This window comes from Notothenia rossii, assembly GCF_949606895.1.
Source record: "Notothenia rossii genome assembly, chromosome: 4".
In the NCBI taxonomy this organism is placed as follows: domain Eukaryota; kingdom Metazoa; phylum Chordata; class Actinopteri; order Perciformes; family Nototheniidae; genus Notothenia; species Notothenia rossii.
Window position 1 is genome coordinate 82938341 of NC_136902.1, and position 22768 is coordinate 82961108.

General features: G+C 40.5%; 1 protein-coding gene across 5 annotated transcripts in view; it reads right to left on the reverse strand.

Moving 5' to 3' along the window:
* Positions 1 to 22768, reverse strand: part of lsamp (limbic system associated membrane protein) — a 678342-nt gene that overhangs the window by 51816 nt on the left and 603758 nt on the right. For all 5 annotated transcript variants that reach the window (XM_079674361.1, XM_079674360.1, XM_079674362.1 and 2 more), the window contains 2 exons: positions 10431 to 10575; positions 9591 to 9678 (listed from right to left, as the gene is read on the reverse strand). In XM_079674361.1, coding sequence (XP_079530487.1) covers positions 9591 to 9678; positions 10431 to 10575 — 233 coding nt within the window. The remainder of the gene's footprint in view (positions 1 to 9590; positions 9679 to 10430; positions 10576 to 22768) is intronic.

Sequence of the window (22768 nt, forward strand, 5' to 3'; positions counted from 1 at the left end):
GAGGGACGCAAGGATTCCATTTAACCAATCTTAGTTCTATGCAGCCATAGAGGAAAGAATGGGAAGGAGTTTGAATCCACATGGGCCCGAGCAGTGCTGAGCTTGGTGCAACTGAGCCGTCAGGAAGCCTCTGAAACCAGATATCTCTCAGTGTGTGTCTGAAGTGCAGGGCTTTGCTACTCACTCACACCACGTGCACAAAACAAAGATGACTCCTCCTCATGCTGTTCTATCCCTTTCACATACTGGATCTAGGTGGAAGGCATTCATGGACCACAGCAGTGCACCCACTGATCTTGTCGGATCAAAATGAGCAAGGTTTACTAATATTTGGTGAGCACTTTCAGTATTGTTGTCATGTCTCCGAGAGGCACACACACACACACACACACACACACACACACACACACACACACACACACACACACACACACACACACACACACACACACACACACACACACACACACACACACACACACACACACACACACACACACACACACACACACACACACACACACACACACACGTTTGCCTCTCTGCTCTTATCTAGCCCATGGTGATAAAAGTGGGATCAAGGCCTAGCAGTGGGATTGACCTGAACACCAGCGGGGCTGAGTGGCAGGAAGTTCACACACCGAACAACGCACAACATACACACAACCACATAGCAGGTGACCCTGTAGTCATGCAGGGCAAAGGCATTGAAGAACAGGTGACACAATTCTATTAAGCCACAGAGAGGTGAAATGTTAAAAAAGCGCACAGTTCAAACACAGAAGGGCATTCTGATGAAGCTCATAGATTTATGAGAATATAAGACCTTAAACTCAGTACTACATGTTGTGACGAACACACACACACTATGACACCTCCTCTACACATATCCAGCCTGATATGGTCCCCTCAGAGAAAGCCGGTAAGGTCAGGTTTAACTTTGCCACTCCATCTCACTTCCAGAGGCATTGAGGAGCGTAAGCAGCACTGTGCCAAAGGGCTGTCCATCAATGTGACAGGCCCTGGTCACATAGAGGATGGAAAATATGGAGGGAAGGGACACTGGCACTACGAGTGATGGGTATGTGTGTGGGGAATGGAGGCAATGTGGAAAGAAATAATGCTCCTCCATATCAGAGACCGAGGAGACACTGTCTAGAAACGATGGCCAGTGGCTTGTCTGGTTAGTGTGTGAAATATTGCCCCAGTGGCTCACCTGCAGCCCCTCTCAATGCCCTGCTGTCATGTGTGGCGAAGGGATGGCCCCATTTAAATGCATGAAAGCATCTCTCACAGCCAGCATAAAGGAGATTAAAGGAGACTGCAGTGTTTTTGTCCTTTTTAGAGATTCTGTGTAAGCAACTTAAGCTCAGAAGCCCAGGAAGAAAAAGGTAATGGTAAATTATTGCTTTCATTAAAACTTCAAGGAGTCAGTTTCATTACGAAGGTTCAAAGCATTGGGACATGTGTGTGGTTGCTTTCTCCCACTCTTTCTCTCTCTGCCCGTCTTTCCTCCTCTTCATCCAACTGGGTAGCAACATGGAATAATGAACGACTGCGTGTAATCTTGTCCCTGGAGGGCTGGTGTATATGGATCTATGTCTTGTCACCGGCCTGCCGTCATGCTCACAGCAGGAATAATGAGGCATGGCGAGGCTTGCTGCTGGCCTTCGTAAAAGCCAGTACTTCCGCAGGGTTTACTGTGTTTAGTTTTTTTAAATGCTCGAACCTTGGACTTCGATTTCCTCTGAATATCCTGAATATTTAAAAGCTAAAAATAATGCACTGGTAGTGTTCTCAGAGATAGGTAAATCAACTTTGTAGTAATGCTTTAAAAGCCGCACTGATCAATATTTCTATATCAACCTCGGAACAAATGCACCTACAGAGATTTATCACCGTACTCTGCAGTTCCCCGGCTCCCGACTGTGCTGTTTTGGTTTGGTACTGTAGATGCCTTCATGAAGTTGTTTCAAGACACATCAGGTGGCTGGTTTCAGTGCATCAGCTATAACAAGAACCTAATACCCTACCTGGCAGGCACGTGCAGAGGATGTTATAGCTGGAGGGGCTCAAATGCATAAAAGAGCACATTGGCGATAAGTTGACCATTTTTGACAGTATTTTATTAATAGTATGCCTGGGATGTCTCCTTTTTTGACATTGAAAAGTTAATATTAAAATGTATGTATTTATAAAAAACCCAAACAATTACATACATCACATTTGACAAAAAGGGCACTTCTCTAATAGGTGGGCAGAAGGGCAGGTGCTGAAGCCCCCTTTGGACTCTATCTGGGCATGTGCCTGATACCTGTACTGTACAATGCTGAAGATCAAGTAAGTGACTGGCTGGTGGACAAAGTGGAGCATTCAGAAGCTTATTTCCCTCAGATAGTGAGCAAACAAACTAAAAGAGAGTACATTAATTAGGTGTCCAAACAAGCAACTCCAGCAAACTTCTTTGGGCCTTTAACATATTGAGCAGCTGTAGAGAGACAGATTGAGAAAGTGGAGGAGAGTGGTCCGATACTTACCCGGGCCACTGGAGCAAAAACTCTGTCTTCCTACAACAGGCTGGACCAAATGAGAAACCATACTGCCAAAAAAGGTGTTTACTGCAATTGCAAGTATTAGAAAATACAGAAAATGTGCTTTCTTGGCCATAGTGTTACAACACTAGAAAGCCCAAAATGTGCTTTTAACAGTACATTAGGGCTTAAATAGACTGCATAGTGTGGGGAATATAGGCCTCAGTGACATGTCCCCCACAGAAGACGAAAATGAATGGCTTGTATTTGGAAAATGCAGTAAATGTGGCATCAAGGGTGGTGTAAGTAGTAAATACTTGGACAGTGGACAGCAACAAAATTATGTCTGAGACTTAAAGTGCCATGCTCCATGCGGTCCTTGAGAGCTAGAAAGCCCTTGACAAGCAATAGCCTTGCCCTCAAAGAGAGGCTGCAAATGACTGCTGCATAGCGAGGAAGGAACTTTGTTGACATGTTTGCTTATTGTTAATGTGAATGGAAGCTTTATTGATCGTTCATAACCTGCTTTTTTTTCAGACGGGTAAGGAAGGATCATCTTGCGAAGAGAATGTAGCCTGAACTCCATTGCTGGTGGAAATACAAGCAATAATATGTACTATGTGGGTGTGATTACGGTGCTGTAGCAGAAGAGCCAGACAGACTGTCGATATCTAGAATTAATGATAGCCATTGCTAATCTGCACTTCGCTGTACATGGCTTTCAATTCCCCTGCATTAATCTTTCTATCTTCCTCTCCATATAGCCCCATGGTTACTGTGAGAGGAAGAAACAAAATACCTCAGCAACAGCACATATAAGAGGTGGTCCAAGATTCTAAAGTGTGAGGGGTGTGCAGGGGTAGAAGAAAGGATGAAGGGGTTGTGAAGATGGGAAGAGGCGAGGGGCGACCACAGTGGATAGATGGTTTCACAGGCACAGCTGAAAGGTTCTGATTGTCCCATGATAATTGTTAAAAGGTCAGTCTGCCCAGACTTTAGAGGCGAGGATATGCGCACATACAGACACACACATTTGGGCGCACACACACATGCCCCCCTCCTGCTAGGTTGCTCTTTAGAGTGACACGGCTTCCTTTAGAGAGTCCTGGGGATTAGCTCCTTAAATACCACAGCATTGTGACACAAGCCAAGGATGGAATAAATGAGAGGAAATAAAAGATGGATACATGCGGACGATGACTTATTTGATGGGTTTATATCTTTCAGTCTAAAACTCAGCTATGCCTATGAAAAAGATTATTGCCTTTGGCTGAGTTAAAGTCAATAATTAGGTTCGAGATCAGACTGATAAAGATAATCATAAAAGTACTTGGCAGATACAACAAGAGGGTCTAGGATTAACCGTACAGTAGCTATAACATTGCTCCAGGCTATAATTGTATTGGTCGGATTCTGTGCGTGTTGTTGCATACATTCTGTCAGTTCTACATGTTGCATTAAAGCAGTACATTAATACGTGTGACTTCTCAATGGACAAAATATATTGGAATGGGGTCACAGAACAGCTGCTTACGGGACTATTGACTTTTCACTGCTACTTTATAGTCTCTCTGTCACTGTGACATTTATGAATGGATAATGCCATCTGTCTTGGAGGCAAATCGGCATGTAAGGAATGGTTTGGGTGATAACTTGTTGATTTAAGAGCTAATCCAGATTGCCTAGACAGACTGGTCCTGGTCATAAACCCAACATAAATAAGAATGATGATGCTGTATTGAACAATAGGCAATAGCAAATGAATACAACTTACTCTTTGATGTGCTGCATTTTAATCTTAAGCAATGTTAAATAGAAATTGACAGGTTGCAATTAATTTATATTATCAAGGCTATACTGAAATAATTTCATCAAGGGCAGTGCATATGCAATTGCTGGCTTTAATTCAATAGCATTAAATCAATGCTGATTTGAATCAGTTGATCAACCATCACTGGCGAGAAAAGGAAGTAGAGGAAATTAAAAGACAAGAAGAAAGACTGCAGCCTTTAGTGAATGCAAACCAACAAGATATCAATACTATTGACAGGCTTTAAAGAATGTGTGGCATCTGGCAAACAACCAACACACGCACTCTTGTATAATTAGCTGCACAGTGAAGTACACAGTGAGACATGTATGTATGGCCACACATGACATGTATACAATAGGATAACGTATAACCACTAGTAATAAGACAGTACATGTCAAAATCCATCAAGCTGTTTATCCTTCTTTGGCCCGAAATGAAAAATGTAACTTGATGACTTGATTTTGCTTGGGCGTAGCGTAGCAATAAAGCCAATTATCCGTTCACACTTACAGCTACATCACTCACTGGCTGTGGTTACTAATATGTTCCTAACTGGGAAACTAAACTTGTCAAATGAGCACAGACTGTCGGATACACTGGTGGGAATCAGAGATCAACGAGCTGTAGTGTTTCTGATGGGGGTCAGCATTCTTCAGGCAGATACAGTAAGGGAAAAATGAAATAAAAGTTCCACTCCGGTGCATTGAGTATTGTAAGAGGACCTCATGAAATGAATGAATCACTCCCTGGCCACTGCATTTTAAAAAACACATTTGCAAAGCATGTTGAGATTTGCTGAATTTGCTAAAACACTTCTGCTGTGGATAGGGTTTCACTAGGACTGTAATAAAAGTGATTGCGGCAATATCTATGCTTTTTATTATGTTATTTCAAGCGAGGCCCTTCCAAACATTACTCTCATTAACATCACTTCCAGAATAAGATTTCTCAAATAATGTAGTGGTGGGATTTAAACAAGAGGGTCTACACTCATGAGAGCACTTCTAAATAGGGCGCAGCAGTGCATTGAGCAATGTAATAATACTACTAATAATACATTTTATTTGTAAAGCACCTTTCATTCTTAAAAGTAATCCCACAGTGCTACAGGGGGCATAATATACTTTTTTTTTTTAAATGGTGGTTGTCACATTTCACTAAATAATAATAATAATGTCCACCTCAAAGTGCTATTAGAGCTTAAGTCAAGGGATAACTAAATGCTGTGGACTTCATCCCTATGAACACACATACAATGTATATAAAAAGTTGCTGTGGACTTCAACCTTTTGTGGCCATGAATATCAAACAAACCATTTAAGAAATCTTACTAATATATTTTACAATTGTAATATAGAAGGGCTATGTACTTCATTTGTTTTGTCAAAGAACACATCTGATGGTGGATGTTGAGACTAACAATCTTTTTACATTTTGATTTAGAAGACAAAACACTAGAGACGATTTTCTCTGCAAGAATAATTTATATATTTTAAATCTGATTTCATGTTGACAGGTCATGCATGTAAGTAAGACTATGTTTTTTAACTGGTCTGATAGATAATGTAAAAGAATGGGCTACGGACAGGATTTTACACTGTGAACGTAAGCAAGAAAACACAGACTGTCCCCCTCTCTCATGGATAGATGCCAGATTGTGTGTTGAAAGAAAAACGTTATAGAGTGCAATACAATTACATAGGGTGATATTTGGTTTCAGCTTAAGGTCTATAAAGTATATACAGTATATTTATATCATTCCCTTTCAATAGGCTTTTTGAAAAGTGAAGTGATTACATTTACAAAAAAAAAAAGAAGGCATTTCTTGCGTTTCTTAAAATGTGTCAATAAATAATTGTTGGATTTGAACTGACCATCACCCAACAAACACATTGTGCACACAAACACATACTTACTTTTATACAAGCACAACACTAACCTAACTAGCTTACAGACAAAATCAAACCATCAGAAAACTGGCCTGGGCTTGCCGTTTGGTCAAAGTTATACAGTATGTTCAAGGTTCAAGGCTTTTATTAGTCATACCTAACCCTAACCCATAGCTACGGTGAAGTTATGACGATGAAAATCTTAGTTCACAGGCTTCACGAACTGTGCAACACAATAAAACTAAGTGTGTGTTTCACCAAAATGAAATTGGATTGGGGTTGAAAGCCTGCCAATTTATTTGGATTCTTGTCATGTGCAGTGACCCTGCTTCTTGGGACCACTCGTCTGAGCCCTGTGAGTTTTTCATCCACCCCAAATGTACTTTGTCTGATCATTTGTTTTCCAATTATGTTCCTGTCCCTGCTAGCAGAACATTGTCAGCTTTGGTTTTGTGAACCCACTCTTGGGTCTGTAACCAGAGGCAATGTTTGATGCTTCGAACATTTTCATACCCATTAAAAGATGAAGGCAGGGTGAATTATTATCCTGCAGAGTTGATTGGGTTTTGCAGGGTTGGTTCAGGTTCTTGGCTGCATGTGATGGTATGCAGCCACACACAAAGACACTTTGGTATCTTCCCTAAAAACACTTAAACCTACATAAAGCATAGAAAAGTTATTGGATAAAACTCTTTAAGTAGAAGTTCAATAAGAAGGGGATTGTTCATGAAGAAGGATGTTACTTCCTACTCTTTGCATTTAATCAGTATTTTGCGCTCAGTTGTTCTCTCACATCTTTGTTCAATGTTTGACTAACGTTAGAAAGTGAATAAGAACTTCATAGTGCAAACAGTGCTCAGTAACACCTTCATGGTAACTGCAAGAAATGTCCGCCTTCATGACTGCACTGCAATTTAGATAGAAAGATGCTGAAGTGAACCTCAAGAGAAGATTACACCCACGGAGCGGGTGAATACAACAGATGAGCTAACAATGACAGCAACATTGAATGGGACTCAGAGAGGCAGAGCAAAGGACAAAATAGCAGGAAAAGAAAGCAACATAATCAATGTTTGGCTACAGCTGTGGCATTAGTCGTGATAAACGAGGTAGCCGACAGAAAATCTGGAAGTCGGCGCAGGACATTCCAATGATCAAGCTCTAAATAATCGGACACAATGGATTCTGGGAAGGAGAGGCAATTTGCTGCCATGGATCCAAGAAGAGAAGCGTCAATTCACATATTGACCTTTAAAATGTTATAAATGGAGGGTCTTAAGTTCACAGCAAGATGGGAAGTCGCTGGTAGGTAGTGTGGAATTACACTGTGGTGCATTTCCTCCACTGACAGCAGGTAGTATTTATCTGGGGTCAGGTTTCACGTCAGACAGGCAGTAGTTTTAAAATGGAAAGGGCAGTCAAAACAAATTCTGATCGATGAAAGACTGAAAGGTGGTGTTATGTTCTGAGCAGCAACATTTGTCACAGTACATATATAGCATATTTCTATCCTCAGCTTTTCTTTTTTGGGTAATGGACAGATGACAGTTAAAGCATCCATGGCTGAAAGCAAAATATAAAAGACATACAAATGTCCCACACATGCAAACAAACAACCTATCAGAGATCAAACTATTGAGCACTCAGGTATTGCACTCGTGTCTGTCAGGCAGCCTTTTTCTGACAGGGTAAGAGCCAAATCTGTCAACTAACTGTGACTTTGAAAAACAAGACTAAAGAGTCTTTCAGGTGGCATTCTGATGGATAATGTTCCCTCTTTTTTTGGCCTTGATGCACAGCTCAATGTTTGTATTGCTCTTAAGCTTTCATGGTCCCGAGAGCTTACTGGCACTTCAGAAACGTTTCAGAGGTTTAAAAAAAAAACTAAAAAGGCCAAGTATTCTTTCAGTTTGAAAATAAATAAACCGTCAAAAGCCTGCAGTTGCTGTTGAATAGGAACTTATATAAATATTGGCTTAAATGAGGCTGCTACAGCCAAGCTTGGTCGTTTGCAATTTTTCTGTTCATTTGAGAATAGTTAAAAGACAAGAAGGAGTAGGAACGGTGAAATGACTCCTAGTATATTTTGAGCCGAGTAGTTCCAGTTATAAATGATTGACAGATAAAGGCTGAAGTGCACAAAATATATTTATGCTTAGCTTACCGGACAGACTGAAAAAGGAATAAACGGCTAACCTGACTTGGTGTAAAGGGAACTTAAACTTCCTACCAGCAAATCTAAAGCATACTTACTAACTTATTATGTCTTGTCTCTTTGTAAAATCAATGTGCAAACAAGTTTAGTTTTGGTTGAACTAAAAAAAAAAACTGATGGCTCCTGGAACATATCAACCTTACAGGCATTTGGTAAGTGGAATCGAATTAAGTGCATTAAAACATAAAGGATAAGCAAATCATTTAATAAAATCATTTTAAAGCCTTGATTTAAAAAAAGTGAGTTGATTTGGGAAAAGAAAGTTTGGGGCTCTCTGCTGGAACTGCTACCTCCGCGACCCGACCACGGATAAGCGGGAGAAGATGGATGGATGGATGGAGTTGATTTGGAAAATCCAAGTTTGTGTCCGTAACACCAATCCTTTGCAGTGTGTCTTCCACATAGTGATGGTAAGTCACATAGTGCATAATATTCTCAATTCTTAACATTATTATTTTAAACTACGCCACGGCCCAGGGAACAACATGTAGAATAACGAACACGCTGCATGAACCTTTTTTTTATCAGACACAAGAGGTACAGATACAAGAGTTTGTACAGCATTGGATTCTCTTCAATCTCAGGAGGTACAACCTTTAAACTCTTTGATAACTATTGGAAGGCATTTCGGTGACAATTAAAACTAAATATATATATAAAGATTCCACCCTCCAGGCCTATAAGATCAAACCCTGCAGCATCTTATCTCTCTTGCTCTCAACTTTCTTGCTGTCTCCATTCAGGAGGTAAAACTTTATTTTTTCTCTGAAATGGAAAACTACTGCTCAAGGCTTTTGAAGTGCACTCAAGATTAATTTGAACTGGAACAAGAAATTATATTGCTGTAGGCGGCAGTTTGTGACATAGAGCAGTTTTTCCCTGACAATAAATATTCATATATTTTCCTTACAGACACCTTAGAGGGACACATTTCAACGTTTAATAAGAGAGTTTGGTGACGCTGTTGTTTGCTGCTTGTGTGCAGTTGGACAATGATGCGATTGACTCTTAATAAATATAACATAATCATTTCAAATTTGTTCTAGCTTCTGTTTGGAATATATAAATTGACACCATTTCCTGTATGGCTGGCGTGGATTGGTTGTGTGTTGTGTGTTGCTGGTGTCTATGTTGCCCCTTACCTTGTACAATGAGGTAGACCTGTGAGGTCTTGGGCTGCTGCTTCGTCTGTATGGAGCAGGTGTACGACCCCTCATCATACACATCCACCTATACACAATCACAAATGCAATATTGTTTTCATTGGTTTGAAAATATCTTATCATATGCCTGGCAGAGCATCTTATCTTCATGTATCTTCCTACGTGTTACTTTTTCAAGATCCTACTCTATCATTTTCATTTTGACAAACATTCACAATATTCTCCAAATGAATATTTATGATTCTTCAGTGAAAAAACGTTGTACAGGAAAGTAGTCGAATTATCTCAATCAACTTTACAATATAATATGTTTTGATTATTATTAATTAATTCAACTTTAAGAAGTCAAAGCTTATAGACATGAGTAATGATCGTCATTACATAACAGATACGATCAGCATAACAGCAGACCTCCCTGCATGGACAGTTTAGATAAGGTACTTTACCCTTTATGAAAACATGTATTATATTTAGTTAGACTTGCTGAACTGATAATCAATGAAAACGATGACTTTAACATTCTGGGAGGACAATCTCATTTACTGTCTAGCAGAGGGTGCATATACTGATACCAGTCTAACATTAGTCCATTTTCAAATGATTGTTAAACTACAAAAAAAGGGTTAAAATTAATAGATGAACATACACAAAACAGTTATGCTTATGAAGGTTATGTTTAATAATTTTTAAATGTAATCCTAAGGAGGCGAAACAAATGGTTCTTTCCCATCTTTAAATGCAGCTGTTATTAAATCTAACGATGAAATCAAAGAATAAAAATTAATAAACATTCAGGTCAGGTTTCTAGGTCAGTGTTACCTTCTGTATGCGCAGGCTGTACTCGAGCTGTCCTTTAGTCACCAGATCTACTCTGGGGTCCAGAGACCACTTGTCCTGGCCGGCATAGATGATGTTGGATCGATTGAGCCAGGCCACTTTGGACACTTTGTCATCCACATAACACCTGCAGGAACAAGAAGAACAAGTAGTGTTAAGGGAAGTTAAGTGAAAGAAAAGGCCGGGTTTACTTAAAAAAAGAAAGAAAATTACGTGACATTCTTCATTTCACAATACGTAAACTCAAAATCAAAGAGGATGTAGATTTTTGTAGGAACTTATCTGCATCACAGTTCAGCTATGTAGTGGTTTAAACTGCTGAGGGTATTCCCGTTAGTTAAGGTTTACAGACAACTTGGCGCACCTGTCATTCAGAGGTCTCAAAACAAGAGCTATGTTTTAACCCGTGTCTCTCTTCCTTCTTTCTCTCACTGATAAATATATCTTCCCTTTAACAGTCAGCATATTCCTGTGGATGAGGAAGGACACCAGTATGCTGTTGTTTAATCATTGTTGCAGACAGTCAGAACATTACTCCAAGAAAGCTCAAGCTAAGACAACTCGCACAGGAAGCATGGTAGCCGGGGGTGTGCCTAATGAATAAATGTAAATGTGAGAAGAGATCGGAATCAATGAGAAGGGATATCAGCCGTAATGCTAGCCGACAGTGGATGCGCCTCACATGCAAATTCTGGTGTCTCCGGTAGACCAGGCTGTGCACATGGCTGTGGAGTGTGTTGGGCTACAATGGAGCAGATTTGGGAGGCAGCGGAGTGAGGCTGTCTTTGGCAGGTGACCCCGGGTGATGCACACAAGTGGTGGTGCAGTCACCCCTACCTGTTACCCAGTGGGAGCTGGATGTCAGATTTGTTGAAGGCTTGTACTCACAGCTTGAATCCCTGTTGATGTTCCTTCCCTTTGTGTGGAGCCCAGATAACTCACTGTATTTATTGACTCGCTTTGACATCTACAATCTACATTCTTCCCTCAGAAGTGAACAGCTTTAAAGGGAATTCCCTTTTGTTTCAGATATCTTCAAAGCTTTAATTAAAATACTTTAGAGTTATATGCAGACACATTTTCCTATATTGATGGAGAGCTAGTCTTTATGAACAACAATAAAATAACTATAAAAGTTTGGACTCCAATGGAAACATCGGATATACTAAAATGGAGCCTGACTTACATTTTTTAAATCCATATACAGTATTTCATTAAACAAGTTCTTAGATTCAACCTATGCAAATCACCCATGAAGGGTAGGCCCCTTTGGCGTAATTCAGAATGTGTCCTTGTATTCAAGTGTGTCTGCTTTGAAAGAAACAAACAACATATTTTTACCACAATTGAAAATGAGTACAAATATACACAGAACATGATGCTAAAATTGTCCTGTTAGATTCACAGGGACCTGAAGGAGAGCGGAACTTTGCCAGGCTTCCATTTGTTAATATTTATTTTTGGATTCAACACCATGTAGCCTGTCGCCAACAAACTGGTCACTCAAACACACTGAAAACCAACACAAGCTCACTACAAGGGTGTTTTCCTATCCCTCCTCCTGTTCATGCTCTATGGTGACTGTGAAAGCATCCATCCAAACTGCCAACTCATTAAATGTGCTGACTACACAGCGCTCCTCTCAGGCTCTGAGCAGGAACACGGTTCTTCTCTATGATTTTAACGTTAAGTGGTGCAACAATACAATGCTGGATTTCAATTTCACTCAGAGATGGTTGGTGGTTGATTTCAGGATGCAGTCCAGACAAGGAGTTGGATGGTGTGAATATCTTGGAATCATCTTTCACATTTGAGCAAAACACAGAAGCCTTATCAAGAGAGCAAACCTGCGTCAACATGCTTTCAAGAACTGAATTCCAAAAACCCTTCTACAGTTCTTCATCGAGTACATTCCGTGTTTCTCCTTCACATGTTGGTTGCCATCACTCACTGTCATAACCAGAAACCGTCTCCATACCACAATTAACACCTGTTCCCAAAAAGTCACTGGAGTGCATATTACGAAGCCTCATTACCAGCTGCCACTGCGTGTGCCTTGCATGTTTTAATGTTGTGAGAATATGTGTGTTATAACAGCGTTAATTTGGCTCTCTGTTGAAAGATGCTGTCACCTCAACAGCGCGTAAGATTCACAGTCACGGAACTTAACAGGTTTGTAGTTCAGATCTAAATGTAGAGCCAGTGCAAAGGTGAGCATGGCAGTGATGCATATAAGTAAACGGAAAGGTAATGAGGAAAGGACCTGCAGTTTATGCCATGGCCTGAATTGGTATTGCGGGTGGCCTCTAGGTCTGTGAGCAGCAGGGAAAAGCCCATGACATCATGTAGGATAACCCCCATAATCTCCACCCAAAGATCCAGATGCCTTTTTTCGTGGTCTAGCCTACTCAGTTTTTCTAGAAATGGGCACAGAGCTCTGTTCATTCCATAAGACCTCCGCTGGACTAAGGATCTCAAGAACAATAATTAGCTCTATCTGGATCTGCCATGTAGTCTTTTCCCCTACTTATTATTTAATTTATCATTAGTCTTTTTAATAACGACCTACTTACTTTTGAAATATAACTGTACTATCAGCTCAACACAGTTCATTACAGCTATTTGCTTATAATTGTCTATAACTATTACTCATGCCTAAAATGGGTTTGCTTACTTGGATTTATGACGTTTATTGGATAAGGTGAATTGGAAGAGCCAGATGACCAACATGTATTCAGTCCAGTCTATGACACTGTCCTGCAGTGTGGGACAAGGGGTCAACATTGCATTTGTATAAACTTTCCCTCTAAACCAGTGTTTGCATAATTTCTTTATTGTAAGAGCCCTCTAGTACTAAAAGGGTTTTAACATTACCATATTGTTTGTTATATAATTGTAAGATGAAGCTGTTTTTAATTAGATTCATAACAAATAAATTGCTCACTTTGTGTAAAAGTTCTAATGCTGGGATTGATCATTCCACAACTCATTAGCAACAAAGCCCTACATTTGTGAAACATAAAGTGACAAGTTTAACAGCTTTTAGGGGATGGCAGTGAACCACTAAACTGTCCAGGCTGACTGTACGGCTGCATCTTGTTGGTTTTCAATGAGCTGCCTTCCTTTCTCCCCTTATTATCTCCTGTCTCCCACCGTGAAGTAAATGGGAGGAGGTGAAAAAACAAAAGCATGTAAGTGAAGGAAAGAGAGAGGAGACGTGAACAGAATCATGACACCAGTTTCCTTTGGTTGTCTCTTTCACACACATACGTTATACTTAATAAAGCATTTTGATCGTTTACATTTCTTAATATTATTTAAACAGAATTGCGTTGCTAGGCAACACCATGGTTCCATTCTTACTTCCTGTCAGCTGATGTAATTCACTGACATCAGCAAATGGAACCTTCAGATTGATGACATCATATTTGCCTTTGATCTTGATGTTTTAGGAGTTTGCAGGTCTCAGCTGTGACGGTGAATTCATCAGAGCATCAGAGCATCAGTCAGAAGGCAGAAGGAACTGTTCCAGCTAGTGTCAGATCATTGCAGAAATAGGTTTTGAAGCAAGCTAACATTAGGGAAACTTGCACATATATTTTAACGAGATAATCTTCACAAGTGAACTCAATTTTTGTGGGATTTTAATTCAGTCGAACAATTATATTCAGTTAGCTTAACAACAGGTAACTTCATCACCGCAGTAGAGATGGAGATGAACAATAGAGATGAGATGGAAGTCAAGCTCGAGATTCTGCAAAAAGAAAATCAGGAAATCAAGTTGTTGCTGGAGCAGGAAAGGACTTTAAGGAATAAGCTTGAGATTGAAGGCGCAAAGAAGAAGGAAGCGATGCTGAAAGCAGATACAGAGAATGCAGCTAAGCTATTTAAGCAACATGTGAAAGTGAGAGCCCAGGAAATTGAGCGCAACGTCTTGCGCTTCAACAATGAGGACCTGAACATGAAATACGGAACGCTCCAGAGGTCACACAAGAAGGTCGAAGCAGAGATGGCTTCCTTGAGAAAGGCAAACCAGGAACTCAAACAACTGAAAGAACCCTGTGTTGAGGAGAACGCTGTAGAGATGGCTGCTTTGCGTGAGATAAACCAGGAACTCCAACAACAGAAGGAGCGCTGTGTGGTGGAGAAGGAAGCAGCAATAGCTGCCTTGCTGAAGGAAAACAAAACACTGCAACAAGAGAAGGAGCGTTGTGTTGAGGAGAAAGATGCGAAGACGGCCGCCTTGCAAAAGACTAACCAAGAACTCAAACAACAAAAGGAGCGTTGTCTTGAGGAGAAATCTGTAGAGATAGCTGCTTTGCGTCAGACAAACCAGGAACTCCAACTACAAAAAGAACGTTATGTTGAGGAGAAAGCTGTCAAGATAGCTGCTTTGCGTGAGAGAAACCAGGAACTCAAACACCTGAAAGAGCATTGTGTTGAGGAGGAGGCAAAGATGGCCAACTTGCAGAAGGAAAATCAAACACTGAAACAAGAGAAGGAACGTTCTGTTGAGGAGAAGGTGGACAAGAAGGAGAATGAGGTGAAGGTGGAACCAGAAGTGAGGCACGATGTTAAAATGAATGCCCTGAAAATTGAGCAGAAAGTCTTGCGCGGAAAATATGAGGAACTGAACATGAAATATGAAAAGCTCCTCAAGATGCATCAGAATGACAAAGCAGAGGATCTCAAACAACTGGAAGAACGCTGTGTTGAGGAGAAGGATGCAGAGATGGCTGCCTTGCAAAAGACAAACCAGGAACTCAAACAAGAGAAGTTGCGTTGTGTTGAGGAGAAGGATGCAGAGATAGTCACTTTGCATGAGAGAAACCACGAACTGGAACAACAGAAGGAACGCTGTGTTGAGGAGAAGGATGCAGAGATAGTCACTTTGCATGAGAGAAACCACGAACTGGAACGACAGAAGGAACGCTGTGTTGAGGAGAAGAATGCAGAGATAGTCACTTTGCATGAGAGAAATCACGAACTGGAACGACAGAAGGAACGCTGTGTTGAGGAGAAGGATGCAGAGATAGTCACTTTGCATGAGAGAAACCACGAACTGGAACGACAGAAGGAACGCTGTGTTGAGGAGAAGGATGCAGAGATAGTCACTTTGCATGAGAGAAACCACGAACTGGAACGACAGAAGGAACGCTGTGTTGAGGAGAAGGATGCAGAGATAGTCACTTTGCATGACAGAAATCACAAACTTGAAGAACAGAAGGAACGCTGTGTTGAGGAGAAGGATGCAGAGATAGTCACTTTGCATGAGAGAAATCAAGAACTGAAACAACAGAAGCAACGCTTTTTTGAGGAGAAGGATTCAGAGATAATGACTTTGCTTAAGAGAAACCGCGAACTCCAACAACAGAAACAACGTTGTGTTCAGGAGATAGCCGCCTTGAAAATACCACGGTGGAGAATATTCATTAATTCCTGTTCTTGTATCCGCCCAAATGTCACCTACGACTAAAAAGAAGGCAGCCCTGACATTCAAACTTTAAAAAAAACGAAAAACAATAACAAAAAAAAATATTTCCAGAACAGACTAAAGCTCAAAGAGAGTGAGCAATAACATATAATCACATTCAGTCAGGATATATATTTAAACAGTTAACATTTATTAAATCTGGTTAAACATCAACAAAGGTTCCAGAAGATACTCTAGCGGCTAGAGTATTGTTAGTATAGTATAGTAGTAGTAATAGTAGTAGTAGTAGTAGTAGTAGTAATAATAGTAGTAGTAGTAATAGTAGTAGTAATAGTATCGTTTTTTTTAGGCTAGAGTCTAGCCTCTAGGGGCAAAACAATTACCTTCATTTTAAAATTCCTTCGCTTCTAGCACTCCTAAAAAACAGGAAAAGGGTAGTAAAATAAACGTCTGGTTAAATTTAAAAGGTCTCCCAGAACATACTGTAGGCGATTTCAAGCCAATACAGTTTAAAAAAAAAACCTGATCCATTACGCATACAAATAAATCCAGTAGAGACTTAAACTCACAGTGATTGTGCAGTATTGCCCTCTAGAGAAGAACAACATCTAGTTAGATTCAGTCTTGATATGAACACTTAAAGGTGGGGTAGTTAAGTTTGAGAAACCGGAACGAGATACACTTTTTGTTATATTCCATGGAGTGCTCTTAACATCCCGATAGCAATGAATATCTTAGGTGCTTTGACAAAAAATTCGTAAAAATCTGTGGAAGCCGTAGTGCTGTAAAAAGCACGACCAATGATCTTAGCTGGCCCGGCTAAAATAACTGGATGGCCTACCTGCCTGTCAGCCTTCCATCTGTGCACAAACTTATCTCGTGCCCTCATTGGTCATGTGCATGTTCGTGTGTGTTGGAGGAGGGGCTCTGTAAGGAAGTGGCAGATTTTTTTTCCGGCTGTGTATTTTCAAATTCTAACTGGTTTCTCCAAATTACCTACCCCATCTTTAAAAGCTATTAGATCTGGTTAAAAAAAAAAAGATTCGTTAAATATAAAAATAGTTTCCAGAAGAGTCTCAGTGTGCAGTTTTAGCCACTAGGGGCAAAAAAATAACCTTAATTTAAAAAAACTAAAACAATTCCTTCGCTTCTATCACCCCTAAATAACAGGAACATTTCAGGATATATATTTAAACAGTTAACATTTATTAGATCTGTTTAAACATTAACCTGTTAAGCAACATTTTCACAAAACTGTGTCTCAGGGCTTCTTAACATTTGAAAACCTATTAATGTGTCATACCCACTTAATGGGAAGAAACTGAAGATATGAACCATTTCTACCGAAACAAAACACAACTCTAACACCAAGCGTATAAATTAGCACTAAGCGAAGGAGTGCTAACGCACTTAACTCCCGGTAGAAATATGTTATACTTCATCGAATCTGCACAAACAACATATATGAAAGCTGAGATTCCACAGATTCCAGTGGTATAAGTATCATCACTGTGTATGAGAGCTTCCAGTGTTGGACATGCTGGCTGCGCATCACTCTCATTCACCAATGGTAATGTTTAGATGGATTTAGCAACTTCCTCTCGATTCTATTGGCTCTAACGGGTTCAAAAGAGGTCAATAACCAACATCGACCAATGGGTTCCAGAGATATGGCAAATACACCCAAATGACCCCATATGTAGCAGGATGAGCAGTGAATAGTGTTGTAAAGCATATTCTTTTTAGCCTATCACCGCCAGGGGTCATCCTATAAAGGGGCAGAGGCTTCTAGCTGGCGGCCTCTTGTTCGCTGGTGCCTAGACCTACCCACTTCCGTTATTGCCGTGTTTTGCTTCCGGCGTAGGTATGTTGTTGGAGAATAGTTGGCTTCAGGCAAAGTTTCACAATTCTCTATCATACTTACGTGTAGTCACGTTTTGTTTTGTATAGCGGAGGTTCTTCCTGGCGATGCCCGTCAAGTAGCCGTAACGTAGAGAGCATGAAACTCTCTCCTCTCTGCCTGATCGGTATGTACGCCGATTTGTTCAGTCCATTCACCACACCTTTCCTGAACATTAATGTTATACTTGTGTGTGTATTGTTAATCTAGGGCCAAGCTAAGGCTTTAAAGAACCGCTGCTGTTTTGCTGCACCGAAAAGAGACGGGTTTCTGACGCAGGGTCATCAGCCGTACTGCTGATCCTGTGTGCTGCTAAGTGCTAGTTAATTGTCTGGTTCTGGCTATTGTGTCTGGTCCGGTTTGGCATTGCCTGCGGCAGTATCATCACCTGGCCTACCGATCCTGTGCTGCTGGACGCTAATTAAATTGTTCGCTTTTGGCTACTGTGGTTGGGCCGGTTTAGCGTGGCCTACTCTGTATAGGTCCGCTCCCCTAGTGGGATTTTAGTGACTGGACTGCTGGGCTAACTCCTTCTGTTTTAGTTATTATTTTCTTCACCAATTTAAACTATTTTGTTTACTTTGTTCTTTTTCATTAATAGTTTATTTTGTTTATTCCTATTTTCTTTCGTTATTTTCTTTCTTTACTTTTGAGTTATTTTATAACTAATTAGTGTCGATATATCTTTGGTCAATTCATTTTTTGTTTATATGATAACTGTTTTGGTTTAGGTTTTTCTTTCTTTGCTTTTTGCATAGTTTTGTTTATGCCGCACGATTGCCCGTATGGCTGCGGCTAATTTTGGTTTATTTCATTTTGAGTTATTCTGTGCTTTTGTCCCCCACTTATTGTGTTTTCCCTTGTTTTCCTGTTTTAGTTACTGAGAGCTGAAGGTGGTGGTGTTGGTGTCCGAGGTGGTGGCTTCCCCCTTTCCGTGTGCTGTGCTTCCCCCAGGTTTTTGGATCTTTTCTCCGTGTGTTTGTGTGAGTGTGGAACACATGTGACCGGGGTGACTTAAGTTTGTTTTTGCGGGAACCCTCCACTCATTCGTTGACCCTCCCCCCCACTGGTAAGCCTCAGCCCCCTTGTTCATTCTCCCTTTTGGATACAGCCCTGTGTGACTGTTTTTTATAAATTATATTTTTACGATTATATACAAATAAACTGTTCTATTTTTGATAATTGGACCACGTCTCTTGTTCCATGAGTAACCAAACCTGTGTGTCCTAGTGACTTAAAACTTGTCACATTTCCCTGGGTGAAATTCCCGGGGTGGCGTTGTCGGACTTAGTGGTTTAACCAAACTGTTAAATTAATATATTTATTCTGCGGCCACTGCTACACATACTGTAGGTGGGTTTTCTTTTTCTAAATCTCTCTAAAAAGGTCAAATTTCACTTATTTTGCATCAATCTTGATACAGGGTACTTCTTATATGTTATAGTCTGGATTCCTAAAGCTTTTGGTCTCCAATCCCATAATTCAAGGGTGGTTTTCACTCTACTTTAAGTAATGACGGAAACTATAATTTACATTTTTTTTACTATGTTCAATCTGAATTTACATTTAAAATAAAAACATCTATATTGATTATGACTTTTCTACATCAAACTCACAGGTTTACCATTGCTTTGAGAAGAAAGATATTAATTTTTAGAAGTGAAGATATAGTCATTTGTTCTGGGCATGTCATTTTCGAGCCTGAGAACTGAAAAACAGGCTTGGGGCTTAACAGTTAACAGCTTGTTGTTACCAAACCTGAATCCTGCTCTTGTAAGCATGAATACAGCTGTCTACTGCAAACAATATGTGTCATGTGAAACAAACAACTTATCCTTTAAATGTAATAATAGTTCACATACAGTATGACAACCCATAATCAATAGAAGTGCCAATAAGTTTGTGATTTTCTTTTAGCAACTATCTCACCCCGTCTGATCTCATAGAGTATTTCCTCCATTAATAATTACTGATCCTAAAGCTTTTAAAGTGTAGACTAAGACAACACATTATCTACACAGCGCTGCCCTCTTTGAATTAAGGTAAAGAGGTGAGGCAAGATAGTTTGATATTACTGCAGCTTTAATTGAATGCCCTTTAATCGTTCTCGCTATTATGAAGCTGATCCTACAATCTTAACATTACAAGGTTCATGTATAGAGTCATTTCGTACAAAAAACACGTTCCATTTAAAAATGCCTTTCCTTGGACCCACAAAGAAAACACTCTTAATCTCTGTATAATACTATGGTAATGTGATTAACATGTACGCAACTTTATCATTACTTCATGAAACTACATTCTGCATTTCACACTGCAGAACGTTAAAAAAAAAATACCCACCCTCACAATTTATTTTAACAATCTTATCACTTGGAGCAGATAACTGCCCATGTTGCTGTTTAATGTCAATACATTGTTAGACAAACTATTTATATCTCCAGCCTTTTATCCTTTCACACCAGCAAATGCAATACTAGATCTTCTCATTGAATTCTTTTAAAAGTCCCTAGGGTGTGCTCTGAGCGGTAAGACTACTTTGTCTTTTCATGCTCCCTGGGCATGGACTGAGTTGCAAAATATCATTACCTTAAGAGCACTGCCTTCTTTAAATACCTCTAAACTTTTACAAACTTAAAGGACACATGCTGCTGTTTTATACCCCCTAGAGAGATTGCTGGTATGGCCTTGATGTCCTTCCTTCTGTACTATTCCCTTGTTTTGCTTTAATGTAATGTATGTGTTATACAATGTGAAACTGCTTGTGCTGCCATCCTGAACGTGGCTCCCTGGAAGACTATAGTGCAATTCTCTGGCTAAAGAGTGGATCAATAAAATACTTTTGATTGATGTGAAGGAAAAAACTTTTCTTGGGAGTTTTTTTTTTTTGAAAGAGAACCTGACACCAGGACATTACAAAATCTCCTAAAAGCTGTTGAGTTCTGCTATATGAAGGGCAAACAGCCTGACTACATAGTTTGTGATTGTTACAAACACAGTTTAGTTATGCCTGTAAGTTACTTAAAAAGTGAGGTAGAGGTACTGTCCCGTGGCAGCTGATTAATGGACACACATCAATTTCCAGGTCACGAAAAGAGGAGTACATGTAGGCCTATAGTGAAATACAAGACATGGAGCAGGATGCATCCAATTATAACCTCTGTTTAAATGAGACAAGCAGTTCCAATTATGTATTGCTCTCAAACTGTGAGTGTGACTCCTCCACAGAACTGTTGCAAGCTCTTGGATAAATACAGGTGACTGGGACTATTAATCATCCAAATGTCCCTAATTGTATTACCTCCTTTCAGTTAGCGGTCAACATATGCTGCTCCATATGGGTCAAAGAAATAGATAAATAAGTACACAACACATGGTGCTGTACATGCCACCACCCTCCTCCACATCAATCACAGCCGATGCTTCACACGCTCGTCTCCCGTTGCTTTACTGTATGTCTTTCCATCTCATCTCTTCACACCTCTGCCTCACCACTCCTCATCTTTCTCATGCTATCCTAGTTTCCTCACCCCATCTGCCTCTCTTCCTGTGGACAGCATGAAATAAAAATGAAAGGATATATTCCTTGATCTGCACTACATTATTTTCACTGCACTCCAATTTTGTCTGTCTTCCCTCGATCTATTCGAGCCTCCAGAGGGTCCCCACCATTTTCGGTGCAAAGGGAAGAGCATGCTCAGTAGTATTTATTTCCTGTTCTCGCTAATGAGCAACTGCCCGCAAAGCAGAGAACTTCCTATCACTTGTCAGAGCAGTTGTCTGCCTGGAGTTCTCGCTTTTTCCTAGCAGAGAAGGGTGTCAAGGTGCGTAGCGGCAGAGCCTGTTTTTTTCTTGGGTTGTGCCAAGGCTCAGCTGCACCAGAATGACATATAAAAGCTTGGCTTTCTCTGGCACATTCAACAAGTCCCTTGCAGGGAACGCGACTTGATTTGAATAGCGAGCTACGGTTGAACGATTTGTAATGAAAATCCATCCCATTAACTGGCTGCTGCCCTCACAATGATGCAGAATCTCTGATGTGTTATTTAGCCAGTGTGACTTTATTTATTTGAATGTTTGGCAACAGAATCAGCCCTTTTAAATCACAACAGCATCTACATGTTAGCAACCCTCTGCAGAATCCACTCCAAGCCCATAATCCTCTGCAGAATACACAGTCTCTGCTTACATAAAAAAGCTAATATTTGCTGATGCTTGTAAACAAAAACCTTATTAAATGTACCTTTTTTTTTTTTACTGTGTTTTACAAAGTATCGTCGTTGTTTATCAGTCCCTTCAGAGACCCGTGGGCTGGGTTTGCATAGGGTCTGCTTATTATGGATGCCTACGTTGCTGTCCTGCGCTGTGTTACCATGAGCCTTGTTGATCGATGCTCTGCTGTGCTATATTATACTCTTTTCTGCCCCGCTGTGCCGTGCCAATATGGACTAGCGAATGGGCTATGGCTGACAGGGGACTGTGTGGGCTGACAGATGCCTTGGGCCAGAGCTGCTGAGCTGGGCCTTTGTTGACAGGAGGGTTGGGCTGGATGGATCCCTGCTCCAGGGCTAGCTGTGGGGGAGGACCAAAGAGCAGGCTAGAGCCAGTGAGTGAAACCGTAATGAGAGCGGCGATGTGCCAGGAGTGACAGAACAGCACCACCACCCGCTATCCCCATCAGCACTCAGTTTCCCTGATCTGACTGTGTCTCACCTCTTTTTTTGCATTTCTCACACCTCTTACCAAAATAATTTAATTAAATATTTTCTCTTTGAAATGCCCCTGTCTTGTTCTACCCACCCCTTTCAGTATTTCCCTTCCATCTCTGTCCCCTCTCCTCACTCTTTTCACCACATATGAACTGATCCAGCTGTGTCACAAAAGTATATCAGTGTTAACTCACGTAATGCTGCAAATATCCATGTGCTGCATCAGATACTCTACCTGCCATGTAGAGAGGATCTGAAGTATTCTCTAATTATTATT